The sequence below is a fragment of the Ranitomeya imitator genome, chromosome 3, assembly GCF_032444005.1.
Source record: "Ranitomeya imitator isolate aRanImi1 chromosome 3, aRanImi1.pri, whole genome shotgun sequence".
In the NCBI taxonomy this organism is placed as follows: Eukaryota; Metazoa; Chordata; class Amphibia; order Anura; family Dendrobatidae; genus Ranitomeya; species Ranitomeya imitator.
In genome coordinates, this window is record NC_091284.1 from 699589171 (window position 1) to 699607835 (window position 18665).

At 46.0% G+C, this 18665-nt stretch overlaps 1 protein-coding gene across 3 annotated transcripts in view; it reads left to right on the forward strand.

The window, feature by feature from the left end:
* The window catches only part of ARHGEF25 (Rho guanine nucleotide exchange factor 25), a 540759-nt gene that overhangs the window by 510206 nt on the left and 11888 nt on the right, over positions 1-18665 (forward strand). For all 3 annotated transcript variants that reach the window (XM_069758578.1, XM_069758577.1, XM_069758579.1), the window contains 4 exons: positions 2218-2268; positions 4198-4275; positions 4432-4623; positions 16392-16572. In XM_069758578.1, coding sequence (XP_069614679.1) covers positions 2218-2268; positions 4198-4275; positions 4432-4623; positions 16392-16572 — 502 coding nt within the window. The remainder of the gene's footprint in view (positions 1-2217; positions 2269-4197; positions 4276-4431; positions 4624-16391; positions 16573-18665) is intronic.

The following is an 18665-nucleotide window of genomic DNA, read 5'->3' on the forward strand; positions in this document are numbered from 1 at the left end:
GAATGACTCAAGTATAAGCCGAGAGGGGCAATTTCAGCCTAAAAAAATGGGCTGAAATTCTCGGCTTGTACTCGAGTATATACGGTAAATGAAGGAAGGATGAATGGACAAATGTACTGAACCATTCTTGATAAAAATCTACCAGGATGATGAAAATAAAACAAGGGCGGACACTTCAGCAAGACAATGATCCCAAACACACAGCCAAGGAATCTCTCAATTGGTTTCAGAGAAAAAAAATAAAGCTGCTTGAGTGGTCCAGCCAATCACCTCACCGGAATCCAATAGAAACTATAAGGAAACTAAGGAAGGAACTAAAGCTCAGAGTTCATAGAAGGAGCCCACTGAACCTCCAGGATTTGAAGGGTGTTTGCATGGAAGAGTGGGGCCAAAATCTCACCTGGGCAATGCATGTGACTAGTTTCTCCATACAGGAGACATCTTGAAGCTGTCATCACCAACAAAGTTTTTTTGTAGGAAGTATTAAATAAATTTTGTGTCCAATTGTTTTTACCTGTGTCATTTTTCATTATTACACACAACTTAATTTATGAACATCTGTGGTTTGATTTCTTTGCCTTTGTGGATCGGATGGGTTGTTACTGACATCTGGTGTGTGTATGTATATATATATATATATATATATATATATATATATATATATACACATCTATATTTAAAATTGATGATGTGTTCAATACTTATTTCATTTGCGGTACATCTGATTAAAGAAGAAGTCCCATTAAAAAGAATTCTATGTTCCGTCCTAATTGTCCAGCGATGCTGGATCCACAAGGGTTTGCATGGCATTGTTACGACACGTCAGTTCCACAACCAATAAAGGGGCACTATTGGGAAGAAGTGAGAGGGCAGCAGCCCAAGAGCAGCCATTGCTTGTCTGCAGAGATTCCCAGATGTCTCCATGAGCCCTTACTGTACCCTCACACTCAGCGACGCTGCAGCGATATAGACAACGAGCCGATCGCTGGAGCGTCGCTGTTTAGGTCACTGTAGAGACGTCAAACACAGCAACACCAGAACGATGCAGGAGCGATCCAGTGACGTAACGGCGACTCACTTCTCGTTCTCGCTGGTTGTTAGCTCCATGTAAAACGTTGCTGGCATCGTTGCTTTTGATGTCAAACATGACGATACATGCCGACCTGACAACCAAATAAAGTTCTGGCCTTCTAGCTCCGACCAACGATGTCACAGCGGGATCCTGATCACTGCTGCGTGTCAAACACAACGAGATCGCTATCCAGGACGCTGCAACGTCACGGATCGTTGTCGTTCTCGTTGCAAAGTTGCTGAGTGTGACGGTACCTTTAGACTAAAGGCCCCGTCACACATAGCGACGCTGCAGCGATACCGACAACGATCCGGATCGCTGCAGCGTCGCTGTTTGGTCGCTGGAGAGCTGTCACACAGACAGCTCTCCAGCGACTAACGATCCCGAGGTCCCCGGTAACCAGGGTAAACATCGGGTAACTAAGCGCAGGGCCGCGCTTAGTAACCCGATGTTTACCCTGGTTACCATCGTTAAAGTAAAAAAAAACAAACGCTACATACTTACCTATCGCTGTCTGTCCTCGGTGCTCTGCTTCTCTGGTCTGGCTGTGAGCACAGTGGCCGGGAAGCAGAGCGGTGACGTCACCGCTCTGCTTTCCGGCTGACCGGCGCTCACAGCCAGACCAGAGAAGCAGAGCGCCGAGGACAGACCGCGATAAGTAAGTATGTAGCGTTTGTTTTTTTTACTTTTAGGATGGTAACCAGGGTAAACATCGGGTTACTAAGCGCGGCCCTGCGCTTAGTTACCCGATGTTTACCCTGGTTACCAGTGAAGACATCGCTGAATCGGCGTCACACACGCCGATTCAGCGATGTCAGCGGGACCTCAACGATCAAAGAATGGCCCAGGCCATTCCGACACGACCAGCGATCTCACAGCAGGGGCCTGATCGCTGGTACGTGTCACACATAGCGAGATCGCTACTGAGATCGCTGTTGCGTCACAAAACTTGTGACTCAGCAGCGATCTCGCTAGCGATCTCGCTATGTGTGACGGGGCCTTTAGGATTACCGTACATTGTCAACAAACCAGGGCTGTGACACCATCTTCATTAAAAAAAGGTGTGCTAAACATTTTATTTTGGTAAAGTAGAATGTAGATAAAAATCAAAATGTTAAACAAATGCATATTTCTTTCTAAACCAGGACTTCCTCAAATATTTCAGCAAAGCTGGACAAGACACAACAGAACTGGAGGTTGGTGCTGACATATCAATGTGTTGCTTCATTATGTGGATTAGGATGATTACTGCACTTTGGGATGCTGTGATGGCTGGCAGCCATTTTGTTGGCTACAATCTGAAGTACTGTATAGTACAATGTTTTTTATGGAAAAACTCTGGCAGCTTTCAAAAAATATCTAAAAATAAATGACTAAATATATTGTAGTGAAGGATCCAGCCCTGTGTTGTAGCTGACAAATTTTACTGTGCACCATTATCCCTTGTAGTGTATGATCAGGAGAGCAGCAGCCCGGATAGTTCGGCGCGCACCCTGAGAAAACATAGACTTTCCTTTCATTTGTGGTGAGGTTGTTGCTGCCTTATTATAATGACTATAACGTGTAATAGTACAAAATATTATTCCATTACATTATGCTATAAAGCCAGTGGAGAAGATTCAGGCTACCCTCTCTGAAGACTCTTGAATGTGTATTTTATGTAATTTTTGTGATAAATGTTTTATTGGCTCCTGTTACAGGGATAGACAGGGTTCACTATAGAGCCAGCCCAGGGTTTGAGGAGGGGTAAGTAGGCAATGGGAGTTAGTTCCTTATTTTTAGAGAGTTGGCGTTTATCTAGAGGAGAAGAGTGTGTTTGAAAAGAAGAGTAAGAAAGGATTTTAGTGTGCACTCAGTCTAAATAAGTATGAGGTGCTGGTGTAACAGACCAGACGGTCGAAATATACCGTAGATTAATAAAAGTTCACCGCACACTCTTGTGAATTATCTTTCACAATAGTATAAATGTTAATATGTGAACAATCATAGGGAGCATAACAGAAATATGCAGTGTAACAGATCATTATAGAAGACGTTTCGGCTCCGCCGGAGCCTTAATCACATAATCGCTTAGTCCAATGTCAAGTAAAGGGAAAGGATGCAGTGCGAAGGGATAAGATCCCTGTAATGCCAAAAAGCAGAGGCTTGTGTAGTAGATGCTTGTAGCGGTGCTCCCGCGCATAGCTGGTGTGCTGCCGTGTCTCGTTCCTGAGATGCTCAAGAGCTCTGCAGACTGCTTTATGTCTTCCTTTATCTCTTTTTGACTGTTGATTGTGGAATTCCAATCACTTGTAATGATAGAAAATGGGATCCGATTTACTTAAAATCAGAGTCAAAGACCAAACTTGCCAATATAAGGGCAAATTAAAAATCAATTTACAGTACTTGTAACCTCACATATGTTTTTTATGTAAAATATACCCATTCAGTTGATAGGTCTATATAAGCGTGCACTCCGATATCTTCATCAGCATCGTAGACAGTGTCATGCATGCGTCACCTTCACTCCATTCATTGCTAGAAGAAGTGAGGATGAACAAGGAGTCAGTGGGGTCCCAGTAGTGTATTTTCCCGACCTTACACTTTTTAATAAAACTTGTATTCTATGCCCAATACTTGCATGCCCATTGGCTTGAATGGTCGCCGGTGCTTTCCAGGTAAGTCTACAGTGACAATGTCCAACCAAAGGTTAAAAAAAAATCCAGCCTTCCAGATCCCCTTTTTCAGCTACAGGATTAGTTAATGTCACTGAATAGTTGCCCAAACAAAAAAAAAGTGTGTTAAAGGCGTTGTATCAGGACAGACATTTTTAGTATTTCCACAGGATTGGCATAAATGCCTAACTGATTTAGGGCCCACCTATAGGACTTGAACCTATCTTTCAAATATGGGTCCCCCAATTTCTGTTCTGACTGGTGCCTGACATGCAGTGACAGGAGAGGTGGCACCGCGTGCATCGGATCTCTCCATCCATTGTTCTAGCCGTCCCCAATACTATAAGAGTTCGGATATGTCTTGTCTGTCGTGAGACAACCACTATAAGGCCTATGCTGTTAAATGGCTCTCCTAGCAATAAAGGTATTGATGAGACTAATAGAGTCTTTCCTTCCATTGTCTCTTTGTAGAAAGCCGTGGAAGTGATGTGTTTTGTCCCTAAAAGGTGCAATGACATGATGAACCTCGGCCGGCTGCAAGGATTTGAGGTATGGCTCTTCCTCTCCTGTATAGCAGATGCAAACAGGCCAAGCAAGGAATGTTGTCTGCTTGATTTGTTTGACTAACTGGATTCTTTAATCTCCCATTTTGTATATTATCTACACTTTTCCCTTCTGTCAATGTGATCAATCTTCATACTTTAGGGGAAAATCACAGCTCAGGGGAAGCTTCTCCAACAAGACACTTTCATGGTAACAGAACAGGAATGCAGTTTTCTGACAAGGGGAAAGGAGCGGAGAGTCTTCCTTTTTGAGCAGCTCATCATCTTTAGTGAACCCATTGACAAGAAGAAGGGGTTTTCACTGCCTGGGTACATCTTTAAAAACAGCATCAAGGTAAGTGTTGGATATTGGTAGATGGTCTCGCTCTCGCTTTGCCACCCAGCCTTGGTGTGGAAACTAAAGTCATGACCATTGTGCTCATTGCTATGCAGGATGTTCACAGTAATTCAATTCCCATTATTCATATATACTTGGCCACTGTTCAGCATAAAGTGCTCGACCAAGCTCACTGACTTACAGAGAATCTGCCAAGAGGCTTTTGGAATGTAATCTAAGAGCAGCATGATGTAGTAACAGAGACCCTGATTCCAGCGATCTGTCACTTACTGGGCTACTTGGTGTAATTTTTATAAAATCACAGTTTTATCTGCTGAAGATCTACCAACCAGTTCTTTGAATGCTGAGCTCTGTATACCCATACCTCCCACTCCCGTCTCCAAGACTTCTGCCGTGCTGCGCCAATCCTCTGGAATGCTCTACCCCAAGAAAATTAGGACCATTCACAATTTGCATAGTTTTAGGCGCTCGCTCAAAACATATTTGTTTGCAGCAGCCTATCACGTTCCCTAATAAAAGTCATTTTATGTGTAAGGGTGCGTGTGTAGCCCAATTCACTATCTTCGTCTAACCCCCACCCCCTGAAGATGGCTGAACCATCATTGTAAATACATCATTGTAAATACACACCTGTAGTTTGTATCTCCCCCACCTCATTGTAGATTGTAAGCTCTCATGAGCAGGGTCGTCTTATTTTGCTTTAATTATTGTATTGTTAACGTTGTCACTTATGACTGTTTTGTTTGAAACTGTTAAACTGTAAAGCGCTGCGGAATATGTTGGCGCTATATAAATGAAGAATATTATTATTCCTGCCCACACTACTGATTGACAGCTTTCTGTGTACACTGTGAATAGGCAGAAAGCTGACAATCACTGGTGAGGGTGGGGTTATTTAGAGCAGGAGGACTACAAGGCACAGGACAATTATTTATCTAGTGATAATCTGTTTCTGAAAAAACACTGATTTTATTGCTGCTATAAGAAGCAGCCTAAGGGTATGTTTCCACGGTCAGGATTGGCTCAGTATTTGCTCAGGATTTGACGCAGGTGAAATCTGTATCTGAGGTCACTGGCAGGTCACCTGCGTTTTTGATGCATTTTTTCCGCATGCGTTTTTTCATTACATGCATTTTTTTATCACTTGAAATAAAGCTTATTGAAAGTTGACTTCTGGGAAGGAAAAATAAGTGATTTCCTATTTGCAGATACGGTACGCGCTCACAGTCAGTAATCGCTGCAGGTTGGACGCTGCGTACATCTGCAGCGTCCAACCCGTAGTGGCCAGCTGTTACAGCATAGTGGATGGGATTTCAAGAAATCCCATCTCCACTATGCGTTCAAAAAGGCATGCAGCAGACCTGCGTATCCGGACATGCGGGGCGTCTTTCCAGACCGCAGTATGTCTATTTACGTTGCGGAGACGCTCCGTCCCAGCAGCGTAAATTTCTCATAGATTATCATTACATGCGGTAAAACCGCATCTAATTATTAGTCACATGCGTAATAACTTCGGGAACGCAACTTACTTCGCATGTGTACTAATTTGCATATGTTGAATCTTGTGTCTCACATCAACAACGGGCACTGCCGCCAGCACTCAGACCGACATGGGCAGCTGCATAGAAATGCATGCAGCCGCACACTCCCGAGTCCCAGGTGTTGATACAAGAGACTTGCACAAGTTTCTGACATCACACTCGCAAGTGTGACCCCACCACACAGGAATACGTAATGTTCTTTCCTTTTTTTTTTTACTAAATATTTTTTTTTTTTTAAATGGTGTGGGCTCCCGCGCAATTTTCCAAATCAGCAGAGGGAAAGCCAGCGACTAGGGGCCTTTGCTTATAGCCTGGGAAGGGGAAAATACCCATGGAGCTTCCCAGGCTATTAATATCAGCTCACAGCTGAATACTTTAATAGCCTTTACTAGCTATTAAAATAGGGAGACCCCACCAAAAAAATGACGTGGGGTCCCCCTGTTATTAATAACAAGCAAAGGCTGGGCAGACAGCTACGGGCTGATATTAATAGCCTAGGAAGGTACCATGGATATTGCCCGCCCCCTGGCTACAAACCAAAAACACCATCTCACAGCCGCCCCCGCTCCAGATGTAGCAGGGCTTGTAGATGACCGCCGGAGATAACTCCGGCGGTCAGCTGTACTGCAGTTCTCACAATCAGCTGATCAGCTGACCGGGAGAACTTACTTGCCTAGTGACCGGATATAACCTCGGCGGTCATGCGCATGGCAGTTCTCGTGAGCTCAGTGATCGCGAGAACTGCCATGGACGCGAACTTCCGACAGTCACAAGGTAAGATTATTTAAATTAGTTTGCATGCGTAGTAAGCTGCGGTTACACAGTTATTACGCATGTGACTAATAATTAGATGCGGTTTTACTGCATCTAATGTTAGTCTATGGGAAATATACGCTGTGGGGACGGAGTATCTCCGCATCGTAAATAGACATGCTGCATTCTGGAAAGACGCGTCGCATGTCCGGATACTCAGGTCTGCGTCTCCGAACGCATAGTGGAGATGAGATTTCTTGAAATCGCCTCCACTATGCTGTAACATCTGGGCGCTGCAGGTTTGACACTGCGGCTGTACGCAGTGTCAAACCCGCAGCGTTTCCTGACCGTGGAAACATACCCTTATAAGTAACTAGCTATTCAACCCATTCTATGCCGGGTGGCGAGCATTTATATTGGTATAAAACTAGAAGAAGAGGGGACGGGAAGAAAAACATTAGACTCGAACAAAGACGACCCAGGAAAACATACTCAGAAGGGAGGTAAGAACATTTCTAAAACAATCCACAGTGAGGAGATTGGAACAAAACAAAATCCTCTAAACTGCATGCTCGCAAACGCCAGAAGCCTGACAAACAAGATGGAAGAACTAGAAGCAGAAATATCTACAGGTAACTTTGACATAGTGGGAATAACCGAGACATGGTTAGATGAAAGCTATGACTGGGCAGTTAACTTACAGGGTTACAGTCTGTTTAGAAAGGATCGTAAAAATCGGAGAGGAGGAGGGGTTTGTCTCTATGTAAAGTCTTGTCTAAAGTCCACTTTAAGGGAGGATATTAGAGAAGGGAATGAGGATGTCGAGTCCATATGGGTTGAAATTCATGGAGGGAAAAATGGTAACAAAATTCTCATTGGGGTCTGTTACAAACCCCCAAATATAACAGAAAGCATGGAAAGTCTACTTCTAAAGCAGATAGATGAAGCTGCAACCCATAATGAGGTCCTGGTTATGGGGGACTTTAACTACCCGGATATTAACTGGGAAACAGAAACCTGTGAAACCCATAAAGGCAACAGGTTTCTGCTAATAACCAAGAAAAATTATCTTTCACAATTGGTGCAGAATCCAACCAGAGGAGCAGCACTTTTAGACCTAATACTATCTAATAGACCTGACAGAATAACAAATCTGCAGGTGGTTGGGCATTTAGGAAATAGCGACCACAATATTGTGCAGTTTCACCTGTCTTTCACTAGGGGGACTTGTCAGGGAGTCACAAAAACATTGAACTTTAGGAAGGCAAAGTTTGAACAGCTTAGAGATGCCCTTAATCTGGTAGACTGGGACAATATCCTCAGAAATGAGAATACAGATAATAAATGGGAAATGTTTAAGAACATCCTAAATAGGCAGTGTAAGCGGTTTATAACTTGTGGGAATAAAAGGACTAGAAATAGGAAAAACCCAATGTGGCTAAACAAAGAAGTAAGACAGGCAATTAACAGTAAAAAGAAAGCATTTGCACTACTAAAGCAGGATGGCACCATTGAAGCTCTAAAAAACTATAGGGAGAAAAATACTTTATCTAAAAAACTAATTAAAGCTGCCAAAAAGGAAACAGAGAAGCACATTGCTAAGGAGAGTAAAACTAATCCCAAACTGTTCTTCAACTATATCAATAGTAAAAGAATAAAAACTGAAAATGTAGGCCCCTTAAAAAATAGTGAGGAAAGAATGGTTGTAGATGACGAGGAAAAAGCTAACATATTAAACACCTTCTTCTCCACGGTATTCACGGTGGAAAATGAAATGCTAGGTGAAATCCCAAGAAACAATGAAAACCCTATATTAAGGGTCACCAATCTAACCCAAGAAGAGGTGCGAAACCGGCTAAATAAGATTAAAATAGATAAATCTCCGGGTCCGGATGGCATACACCCACGAGTACTAAGAGAACTAAGTAATGTAATAGATAAACCATTATTTCTTATTTTTAGTGACTCTATAGCGACAGGGTCTGTTCCGCAGGACTGGCGCATAGCAAATGTGGTGCCAATATTCAAAAAGGGCTCTAAAAGTGAACCTGGAAATTATAGGCCAGTAAGTCTAACCTCTATTGTTGGTAAAATATTTGAAGGGTTTCTGAGGGATGTTATTCTGGATTATCTCAATGAGAATAACTGTTTAACTCCATATCAGCATGGGTTTATGAGAAATCGCTCCTGTCAAACCAATCTAATCAGTTTTTATGAAGAGGTAAGCTATAGACTGGACCACGGTGAGTCATTGGACGTGGTATATCTCGATTTTTCCAAAGCGTTTGATACCGTGCCGCACAAGAGGTTGGTACACAAAATGAGAATGCTTGGGCTGGGGGAAAATGTGTGTAAATGGGTTAGTAACTGGCTTAGTGATAGAAAGCAGAGGGTGGTTATAAATGGTATAGTCTCTAACTGGGTCGCTGTGACCAGTGGGGTACCGCAGGGGTCAGTATTGGGACCTGTTCTCTTCAACATATTCATTAATGATCTGGTAGAAGGTTTACACAGTAAAATATCGATATTTGCAGATGATACAAAACTATGTAAAGCAGTTAATACAAGAGAAGATAGTATTCTGCTACAGATGGATCTGGATAAGTTGGAAACTTGGGCTGAAAGGTGGCAGATGAGGTTTAACAATGATAAATGTAAGGTTATACACATGGGAAGAGGGAATCAATATCACCATTACACACTGAACGGGAAACCACTGGGTAAATCTGACAGGGAGAAGGACTTGGGGATCCTAGTTAATGATAAACTTACCTGGAGCAGCCAGTGCCAGGCAGCAGCTGCCAAGGCAAACAGGATCATGGGGTGCATTAAAAGAGGTCTGGATACACATGATGAGAGCATTATACTGCCTCTGTACAAATCCCTAGTTAGACCGCACATGGAGTACTGTGTCCAGTTTTGGGCACCGGTGCTCAGGAAGGATATAATGGAACTAGAAAGAGTACAAAGGAGGGCAACAAAATTAATAAAGGGGATGGGAGAACTACAATACCCAGATAGATTAGCGAAATTAGGATTATTTAGTCTAGAAAAAAGACGACTGAGGGGCGATCTAATAACCATGTATAAGTATATAAGGGGACAATACAAATATCTCGCTGAGGATCTGTTTATACCAAGGAAGGTGACGGGCACAAGGGGGCATTCTTTGCGTCTGGAGGAGAAAAGGTTTTTCCACCAACATAGAAGAGGATTCTTTACTGTTAGGGCAGTGAGAATCTGGAATTGCTTGCCTGAGGAGGTGGTGATGGCGAACTCAGTCGAGGGGTTCAAGAGAGGCCTGGATGTCTTCCTGGAGCAGAACAATATTGTGTCATACAATTATTAGGTTCTGTAGAAGGACGTAGATCTGGGTATTTATTATGATGGAATATAGGCTGAACTGGATGGACAAATGTCTTTTTTCGGCCTTACTAACTATGTTACTATGTATGTATATGATTTCCATCCTGGTATGTGCTGCTTCCATCCTGCGCCCTAATCTTGTCATGTGCTGCTACCATCGTGCGCCCCCATCCTGTCATATGCTGCTCCCATCCTGTGCCCCCTTCCTGTCATCTGCAGCCCCCATCCTGCGCCCTCATCCTGTTTTGTGTGCCTCCATCTTGTCATGTGCTACTCTCCTCTTTTGCCCTCATTCTGTCATGTGCTCCCATCCTCCACCCCAATCCTGTCATGTGCTCCAATCCTGCACCCCAATCCTGTCATGTGGTGCTCCCATCCTGAGCTCCCATCCTGCATTCTAGTATGTGCTGCCCCATCCTGGTATGTGCTACTCCAATTCTGCGCCCCCATCCTGTCATGTGGCGCTCTCATCCTACGTCCCTATCCTGTCATGTGGCGCTCTCATGTTTCGTCCTCATCCTGTCATGTGCTGCTCCCATCCTGCACCCCCATCTTGTCATGTGCTGCTCCCATCCTGCACCCCCATCTTGTCATGTGCTGCTCCCATCCTGCACCCCCATCCTGTCATTTGCTTCTCCCATCCTGCGCCCCCATCCTGTCGTGCTGCTCCCATCCTGCGCCCCATTCTGTAATGTATTGCTCCCTTCCTGCGCCCCCATTCTGTCATGTGCTGCTCCCATCCTGTGCCCCCATTCTGTCATGTGCTGCTCCCATCCTGCGCCCCATTCTGTAATGTGTTGCTCCCGTCCTGCGCCCCCATTCTGTCATGTGCTGCTCCCATCCTGCGCCCCCATTGTCATGTGCTCCCATCCTGCACCCCCATTCTGTCATGTGCTGCTCCCATCCTGCACCCCTATCCTGTCATTTGCTACTCCCATCCTGCGCCCCCTTCCTGTCATGTGCAGCCCCCATCCTGCGCCCTCATCCTGTTTTGTGCGCCTCCATCTTGTCATGTGCTACTCTCCTCTTGTGCCCTCATTCTGTCATGTGCTCCCATCCTGCACCCCAATCCTGTCATGTGCTCCAATCCTGCACCCCAATCCTGTCATGTGCTCCCATCCTGCGCTCCCATGCTGCACCCCCATTCTGGTATGTGCTGCCCCCATCCTGGTATGTGCTACTCCAATTCTGCGCCCCCATCCTGTCATGTGGCACTCTCATCCTACGTCCCCATCCTGTCATGTGGCGCTCTCATGTTTCGTCCTCATCCTGTCATGTGCTGCTCCCATCCTGCACCCCCATCTTGTCATGTGCTACTCCCATCCTGCACCCCCACCTTGTCATGTGCTGCTCCTATCCTGCACCCCCATCCTGTCATGTGCTGCTCCCATCCTGCACCCCCATCTTGTCATGTGCTGCTCCCATCCTGCACCCCCATCCTGTCATTTGCTGCTCCCATCCTGCGACCCCATCCTGTCATGTGCTGCTCCCATCCTGCGCCCCATTCTGTAATGTATTGCTCCCATCTTGCGCCCCCATTCTGTCATGTGCTGCTCCCATCCTGTGCCCCCATTCTGTCATGTGCTGCTCCCATCCTGTGCCCCCATTCTGTAATGTGCTGCTCCCATCCTGTGCCCCCATTCTGTCATGTGCTGCTCCTATCCTGCGCCCCCATTCTGTCATGTGCTGCACCCATCCTGCGTCCCATCCTGTCATGTGCTGCTCCCATCCTGCTCCCCCATCCTGTCATGTGCTGCTCCCATCCTGCGTTCACATTCTGTCATGTGCTGCTCCCATCCTGCGCCCCCATTCTGTCATGTTCTGCTCCCATCCTGCTCCCCCATCCTGTCATGTGCTGCTCCCATCCTGTGCCCCCATCCTGTCATGTGCTGCTCCCATCCTGCACCCCCATCCTGTCATGTGCTGCTCCCATCCTGCGCCCCATTCTGTAATGTGTTGCTCCCGTCCTGCGCCCCCATTCTGTCATGTGCTGCTCCCATCCTGCGCCCCCATTGTCATGTGCTCCCATCCTGCACCCCCATTCTGTCATGTGCTGCTCCCATCATGCGCCCCATTCTATCATGTGCTGCTCCCATCCTGCGCCCCCATTCTGTCATGTGCTGCTCCCATCCTGCGCCCCCACCCTGTCATGTGCTGCTCCCATCCTGCTCCCCATCTTGTCATGTGCTGCTCCCATCCTGCGTTCACATTCTGTCATGTGCTGCTTCCATCCTGCGCCCCCATTTTGTCATGTGCTGCTCCCATCCTGCGTTCACATTCTGTCATGTGCTGCTCCCATCCTGCACCCCCATCCTGTCATTTGCTGCTCCCATCCTGCGACCCCATCCTGTCATGTGCTGCTCCCATCCTGCGCCCCATTCTGTAATGTATTGCTCCCATCTTGCGCCCCCATTCTGTCATGTGCTGCTCCCATCCTGTGCCCCCATTCTGTCATGTGCTGCTCCCATCCTGTGCCCCCATTCTGTCATGTGCTGCTCCCATCCTGTGCCCCCATTCTGTCATGTGCTGCTCCCATCCTGCGTTCACATTCTGTCATGTGCTGCTCCCATCCTGCGCCCCCATTCTGTCATGTTCTGCTCCCATCCTGCTCCCCCATCCTGTCATGTGCTGCTCCCATCCTGTGCCCCCATCCTGTCATGTGCTGCTCCCATCCTGCACCCCCATCCTGTCATGTGTTGCTCCCGTCCTGTGCCCCCATTCTGTCATGTGCTGCTCCCATCCTGCGCCCCCATTGTCATGTGCTCCCATCCTGCACCCCCATTCTGTCATGTGCTGCTCCCATCATGCGCCCCATTCTATCATGTGCTGCTCCCATCCTGCGCCCCCATTCTGTCATGTGCTGCTCCCATCCTGCGCCCCCACCCTGTCATGTGCTGCTCCCATCCTGCGTTCACATTCTGTCATGTGCTGCTTCCATCCTGCGCCCCCATTTTGTCATGTGCTGCTCCCATCCTGCGCTCCCATTCTGTCATGTGCATTAAAAAGTCACTGGCTTGCTGCACTGATGTATCTTCTATATATATTCAGTAGAAAGTGGCTGGATTGCTCCGTTGACGTATTTTATATATAGATTCAGTATATAAAAATGGTGCCGGAAAGCGCGGACTGCGCAAGCGTCGGCGCCACAACCCTCGTGGGCCACAATCCTCAACCCCCGATTGCGCAACTTACAAAATGGCGCTTGAAGTGCACTATACGCATGCGCCATTTCCGACGGAGGATTCATGTCCCGGCCCGAAGAGACCCCGTGGCAATACCTAATAGGTACTGTATATACTCGAGTATAAGCCGACCTGAGTTTAAACCGAGACCCCTAATTTTGCCACAAAAAACTGGGAAAACTTATTGACTCGAGTATAAGCCTAGGTTGGGAAATGCAGCAGCTACTGGTAAATTTCAAAAATAAAAATAGATTAAAAGTGAAATTGATTGAGACATCAGTAGGATAAATGTTTTTGAATATCCATATTGAATCGGGAGCCCCATAAGTTGCCCCATACAAAATACGCCCCATATAATGCTCCATATAGTTCATGATGGGCCCCATAAGATACTCCATGCAAAAATATTCCCCATTTAATGCTGCACAAAGGTTAATGATGGCCCCATAAGATGCTCCATAGAATAATATGCCCCATATGCTGCTCCATAAAGGTTGATGGCTCTATAAGATGCTCCATAGCATAATATGCCCCACATGCTGCTCCATAAAGATTGATGGCCCTATAAGTTGCTCCATAGCATAATGTGCCCCGTATGCTGCTCCATAAAGGTTGATGGCCCCATAAGATGCTCCATAACATAATATGCCCCACATGCTGCTCCATAAAGGTTGATGGCCCCTATAAGATGTTCCATGGCGTAATATGCCCCCTATGCTGTTGCGATAAAAAAAAATGACATACTCGCCTCTCATCGCTGAGTGCCGGAGGCCTGAGCAGGAGGGGACACCGACGCACTATGGGGGCCAGGCACTTGCGATATTCACCTGTCCCCGTTCCACTGCCACGTGCTGCTGTGTCTTCCGGATCCTCTGGCTGTGACTGTTCATGCAGATGGCGCACACTAACCACGTCATCGCGCCCTCTGACCTGAACGTCACAGCCAGAGGATGCGGAAGACACAGCGCGGCGGTGGAAAGTGGACAGGTGAATATCGCATGGCTCACCCTTCCGGTCCTACTCACCCCATCATGGCGCATCCCTGCTTCTCCATCGACCCGGGCAGGCAGCTCCTTCCAGTGCTGAGTGGTCACATGGTACCGCTCATTAAAGTAATGAACATGCGTCCATATTCATTACTTTAATGAGTGGTACCACGTGACCGCTGAACACAGGAAGAGCTGCGGGTGCCGGAGAGATCGCAGTATGCGTTCAGTGCTTACGCATACCGCGATCTCCTGGGCTGCGTCACTCTGTGGGGTCCAGATTGCGCTGGCGCGTCGCGCTTGAGCAGTCTATTAAGACTTCGGACAGAGTGACGCCCCCAGCGTTATATTATAGATACAGTGCTGGAATAAGAGTCTCTGCCCTTACATCATGCTGTTCTTAGATTAAATAGCTAATACTTTTTGACATATTCCCTTTAACTAGTAACCTTTTGAAAAGTATGAGATTTCTCCTCTTAAAGGCTATAATCACACACATTTTCGCCACCAGCTCGTTTGTTATTAGTCAGGTGACATTATTATTATTATTATTATTATTTATTTATATAGCACCATTAATTCCATGGTGCTGTACATGAGAAAGGAGTTACATACAGGGTTATAGATATCGATTACAGTAAGCAGGTTTACATTGACAGACTGGTACAGAGGGGAGAGGACCCTGTCCTTGCAGACTTACATTCTATGGGATAGTGGGGAAGAGACAGAAGGTAGGGGCGAGGCGGCGGCTCTGGTGATGGCGAGGCGGTGGCTCTGGCGATGGTGAGGCGGCAGAATGGTTATTGCAGGCTGTAGGCTTTCTTGAAGAGATGGGTTTTCAGGTTCCGTCTGAAGGAGCCGAGGGTGGTGGATAGTCGGACGTGTTGAGGCATGGAATTCCAGAGGATGGGGGATATTCGGGAGAAATCTTGGAGGCGGTTGTGTGAGGAACATTCTCGTCCATTTGTTTTCTCTTTATGTATAATACCATTCTCTGGGTTAGAAGTTTGAGGACAGAATGTATAACACTGCACATTATCACATTTTGCAGATACATGCGCCATTGTAAAGTGGCAGCAATATCCTGCGGAGTGGAATAACAAGCTGTAATCTTTAGTTTACCCCCAGATGTAGAGCGCTCCTGCGGATTGTGTTCTGGAACTCTGTTAAGTGCTTTGATAATCTTCCAAGTCCATCATTAGAGTAGATAAATAATGTATATGATGGCATTGAAAAGTTTGTGCCACTTTGCAAAGTTCCACTGAAAAAAATTTTTTGGCTATGGATCCACTTCTTTAGGGATATTGATTTATTTTGCCGAATTTAAATGTATGTTGCACCCATATGATAAATCATGGCAAGTCTCTTGTAGCACAATTATACCCAAGGAATTCAATTTGTATTTCTATTTTACATGAATTAAAGGAAACTTATCAAGTTTTTCCTAATAATCAACGCAACGTCTTGTTCTAACTTTTTAACAAGCTCTCGCTTGATGCCTCTTGAGGAATCTGGTGGCACGCGGTGGTGGCCTTTTTCTCCCAAGTCCAGGTTGTGTAGGCAGTATTCCTTTGACTTTGTGAAATATGTTCCAGTTGTATCTCTAGGAACAATGAATGCCTTTGCTATTTTTTCGTATCGTCTTCCTTGTATTAACAAGACAATGATTTCTTCCTTAACTTTTTTGGACCACTTTGTTGACAATTCAAGATTATTAGTGAAATGCAAGCCATAACCTTTAACAAATGGGCTAAGATTCTTCAGGAACTCTGCCAGAAGCGAAAAAAATAAAACTACTGTTTATAATTACAAATATCATATATAAAAATGTATTTTTCTTCTACTTGCATTGCTCTAGATACCTCTTGAGTCAGAATTTTGTCCGACTTGGAAGATTATTTTTTCAGTATGAAATATTTTGCTGCTGTGTTTTTTAGATAAGCTGTCTAGGAATTGAAGATTCTGTGGATAATGACCCCTCTAAATTTGCACTGACATCACGAGGTACAGATCGCAGCTTAATGCGTTACACATTGCAAGCCTCTTCCGCTGACATTAGAATGGCCTGGGTGCGAGACATTGGGCAGATACTGGAGAGCCAGCGTAACTTTCTTAATGGTGAGTAACTGGTATACCGAGGATGTCATCCATTTCACATTAATTACAGTAAAAGAATTCTGCATTGTACCTCAGTTCTTCCTTCTAATAATTAATAAAGTGACAACTGGGATTTACTGTTCCCCTTGTCAAAGGGGCGTGTCCCTACAGTGAGATACTGTCCGCTCTGATTGGACGCTGTGAGACTGTGCATGGCCACATCTCCAACTAGTAACAAAGGAACGACACAAGTCTCGTGCACACGATACTTATTTGTGACGTGCAGATTCGGTGTAGAGTAAATCTGCAGCATGTCAGTGCAGTGTTTTTGCAGCAGATTTCAACCACACTAATAAGTGGCGAAAAATCTGCACCAAAAACGCATGTTTACAAAGCATTTTTCCTGCCAAGAGATGCACCAAATACGTAACGTGTGCACAGACTCTTGGGGTATCTACAGACACTGAGTATTTGGTGCAGAAATTTCTGCAACATGTCTGCATCTCTTGGCAGGAGAAACGCAACGTGCCTTTTTGCAGTGTTTTTGCTGCTTTGCGTTTTTGGTGCAAATTTGAATGTAGATCATTGATCTTCATATATTCATTTTTTGTTGTAACTTGTAGATCTATGAAATGGAGTTTCAAGAATCTAGTAATAATCAAGTTTTTCTATCCAAGGGCCGTAATCAGTATCAGTAGTTAATGGGTAATTTGTGGGTAATTTTGTAAATTAATGTTTCTCCTTCGCCTCATTGGGGGACACAGACTATGGGTTGTATGCTGTTGCCACCTGGAGGCTGACACTAATTAATACAAAGAAAGTTAGCTCCTCCTCCGCAGTATACACCCTCAGAAAACCAGTTCTTGCTTAGTGTTCGTAGGAGGCACATGGGTCTGCCATACAGACCAAAAACTCTTTATTATTTTAATTTTACATTTTTACATTTTTGATTTAACTTTTTCAAGTGAAGGGGCCACGGCTCTGATCTCCACAAACCATCAACAGGTGAGCACGGAGAGTGTCGCCTCCCCGTATTCTCTCCTGTGACGTGGGATGCCATCCCTGAGCTGATTTTAGAGGCGACAGGTCCCTTAAAGGGCACCGATCTCTCCACACCCTTATCGGATGAGCACATAGAGTGTAGTCTCCATGTATCCTCTTCCGCAGCCAGGCCTTATGCCAGACATTCTGCCCTGTCTCATCCTAGGGGATTTAACCCCTTTGATGTACAGTGGCCCCCTTTTTGGCATCCGAGCAGCCCCCACTGCACCACCATTGTTAAAGCGGATGGTACAAGGAGGCGGACGGTCCCTCTCCATCTCCCTATTAAAGGGATGGTGGATTGAGGGTTACCCCTTTATCCCCTGCACCATCCAAGACCAGCAGCAGCAGGAGGACCTGCATCATACAGCTGGCTAACCTGCCACCGGCAGCTTCTCAGGGTAAGTGCCATGGCTTGAGGGCTCCATATAGGCAGTCTGGGGTGGTGTTGGATAAGGGGGGCCATCCTGGCAGTGGGGGGCGCGTATTGGCCCTTTCCTGCGTTGGCACCAGAGGTGTGTAGCGAACATGATTTTGAGTATGATTCGGAGGTTTACTGGATCTGGTCTTGCCAGTGGCCGTCAACCAATCTCTGTAGATTGGTGAGGACTCCGGTCCTGCTCCGGATCACACAGTGTCCTTCAAAATGACTAAACTCCCTCATAGAACATTTACCATTCACCAGGACCTGGTGCGTCCGGATAAGCGATTGACTCGGGAAGCCAGCACAGTATGCTTTTTCAGCCAACAGACGAGCACATGGAGTGTCACCTCCATGTATCCTCTTCTGCAGCCAGGCCATTGCCAGACAACTAGCTCTGTCCACCCGGGGGCTCGAACTTCGTGGATGTACAGAGGCACCCCCCTTTTGGCATCCGAGCAGCCCCCACTGCATCACCACTGTTTAGTGGATGATGCAAGGAGGCAAACGGTCCCTCTCCACCGATGATGGATTGAGGGTTCATCACCTTTAACTCTGTACCGTCTAAAGACAGCAGCAACAGCAATAGATGGTGTATCCTGACCTGCTGGATACAGCTGCGCATTCTACCACCTGGCAGCTTCTCCGGGTA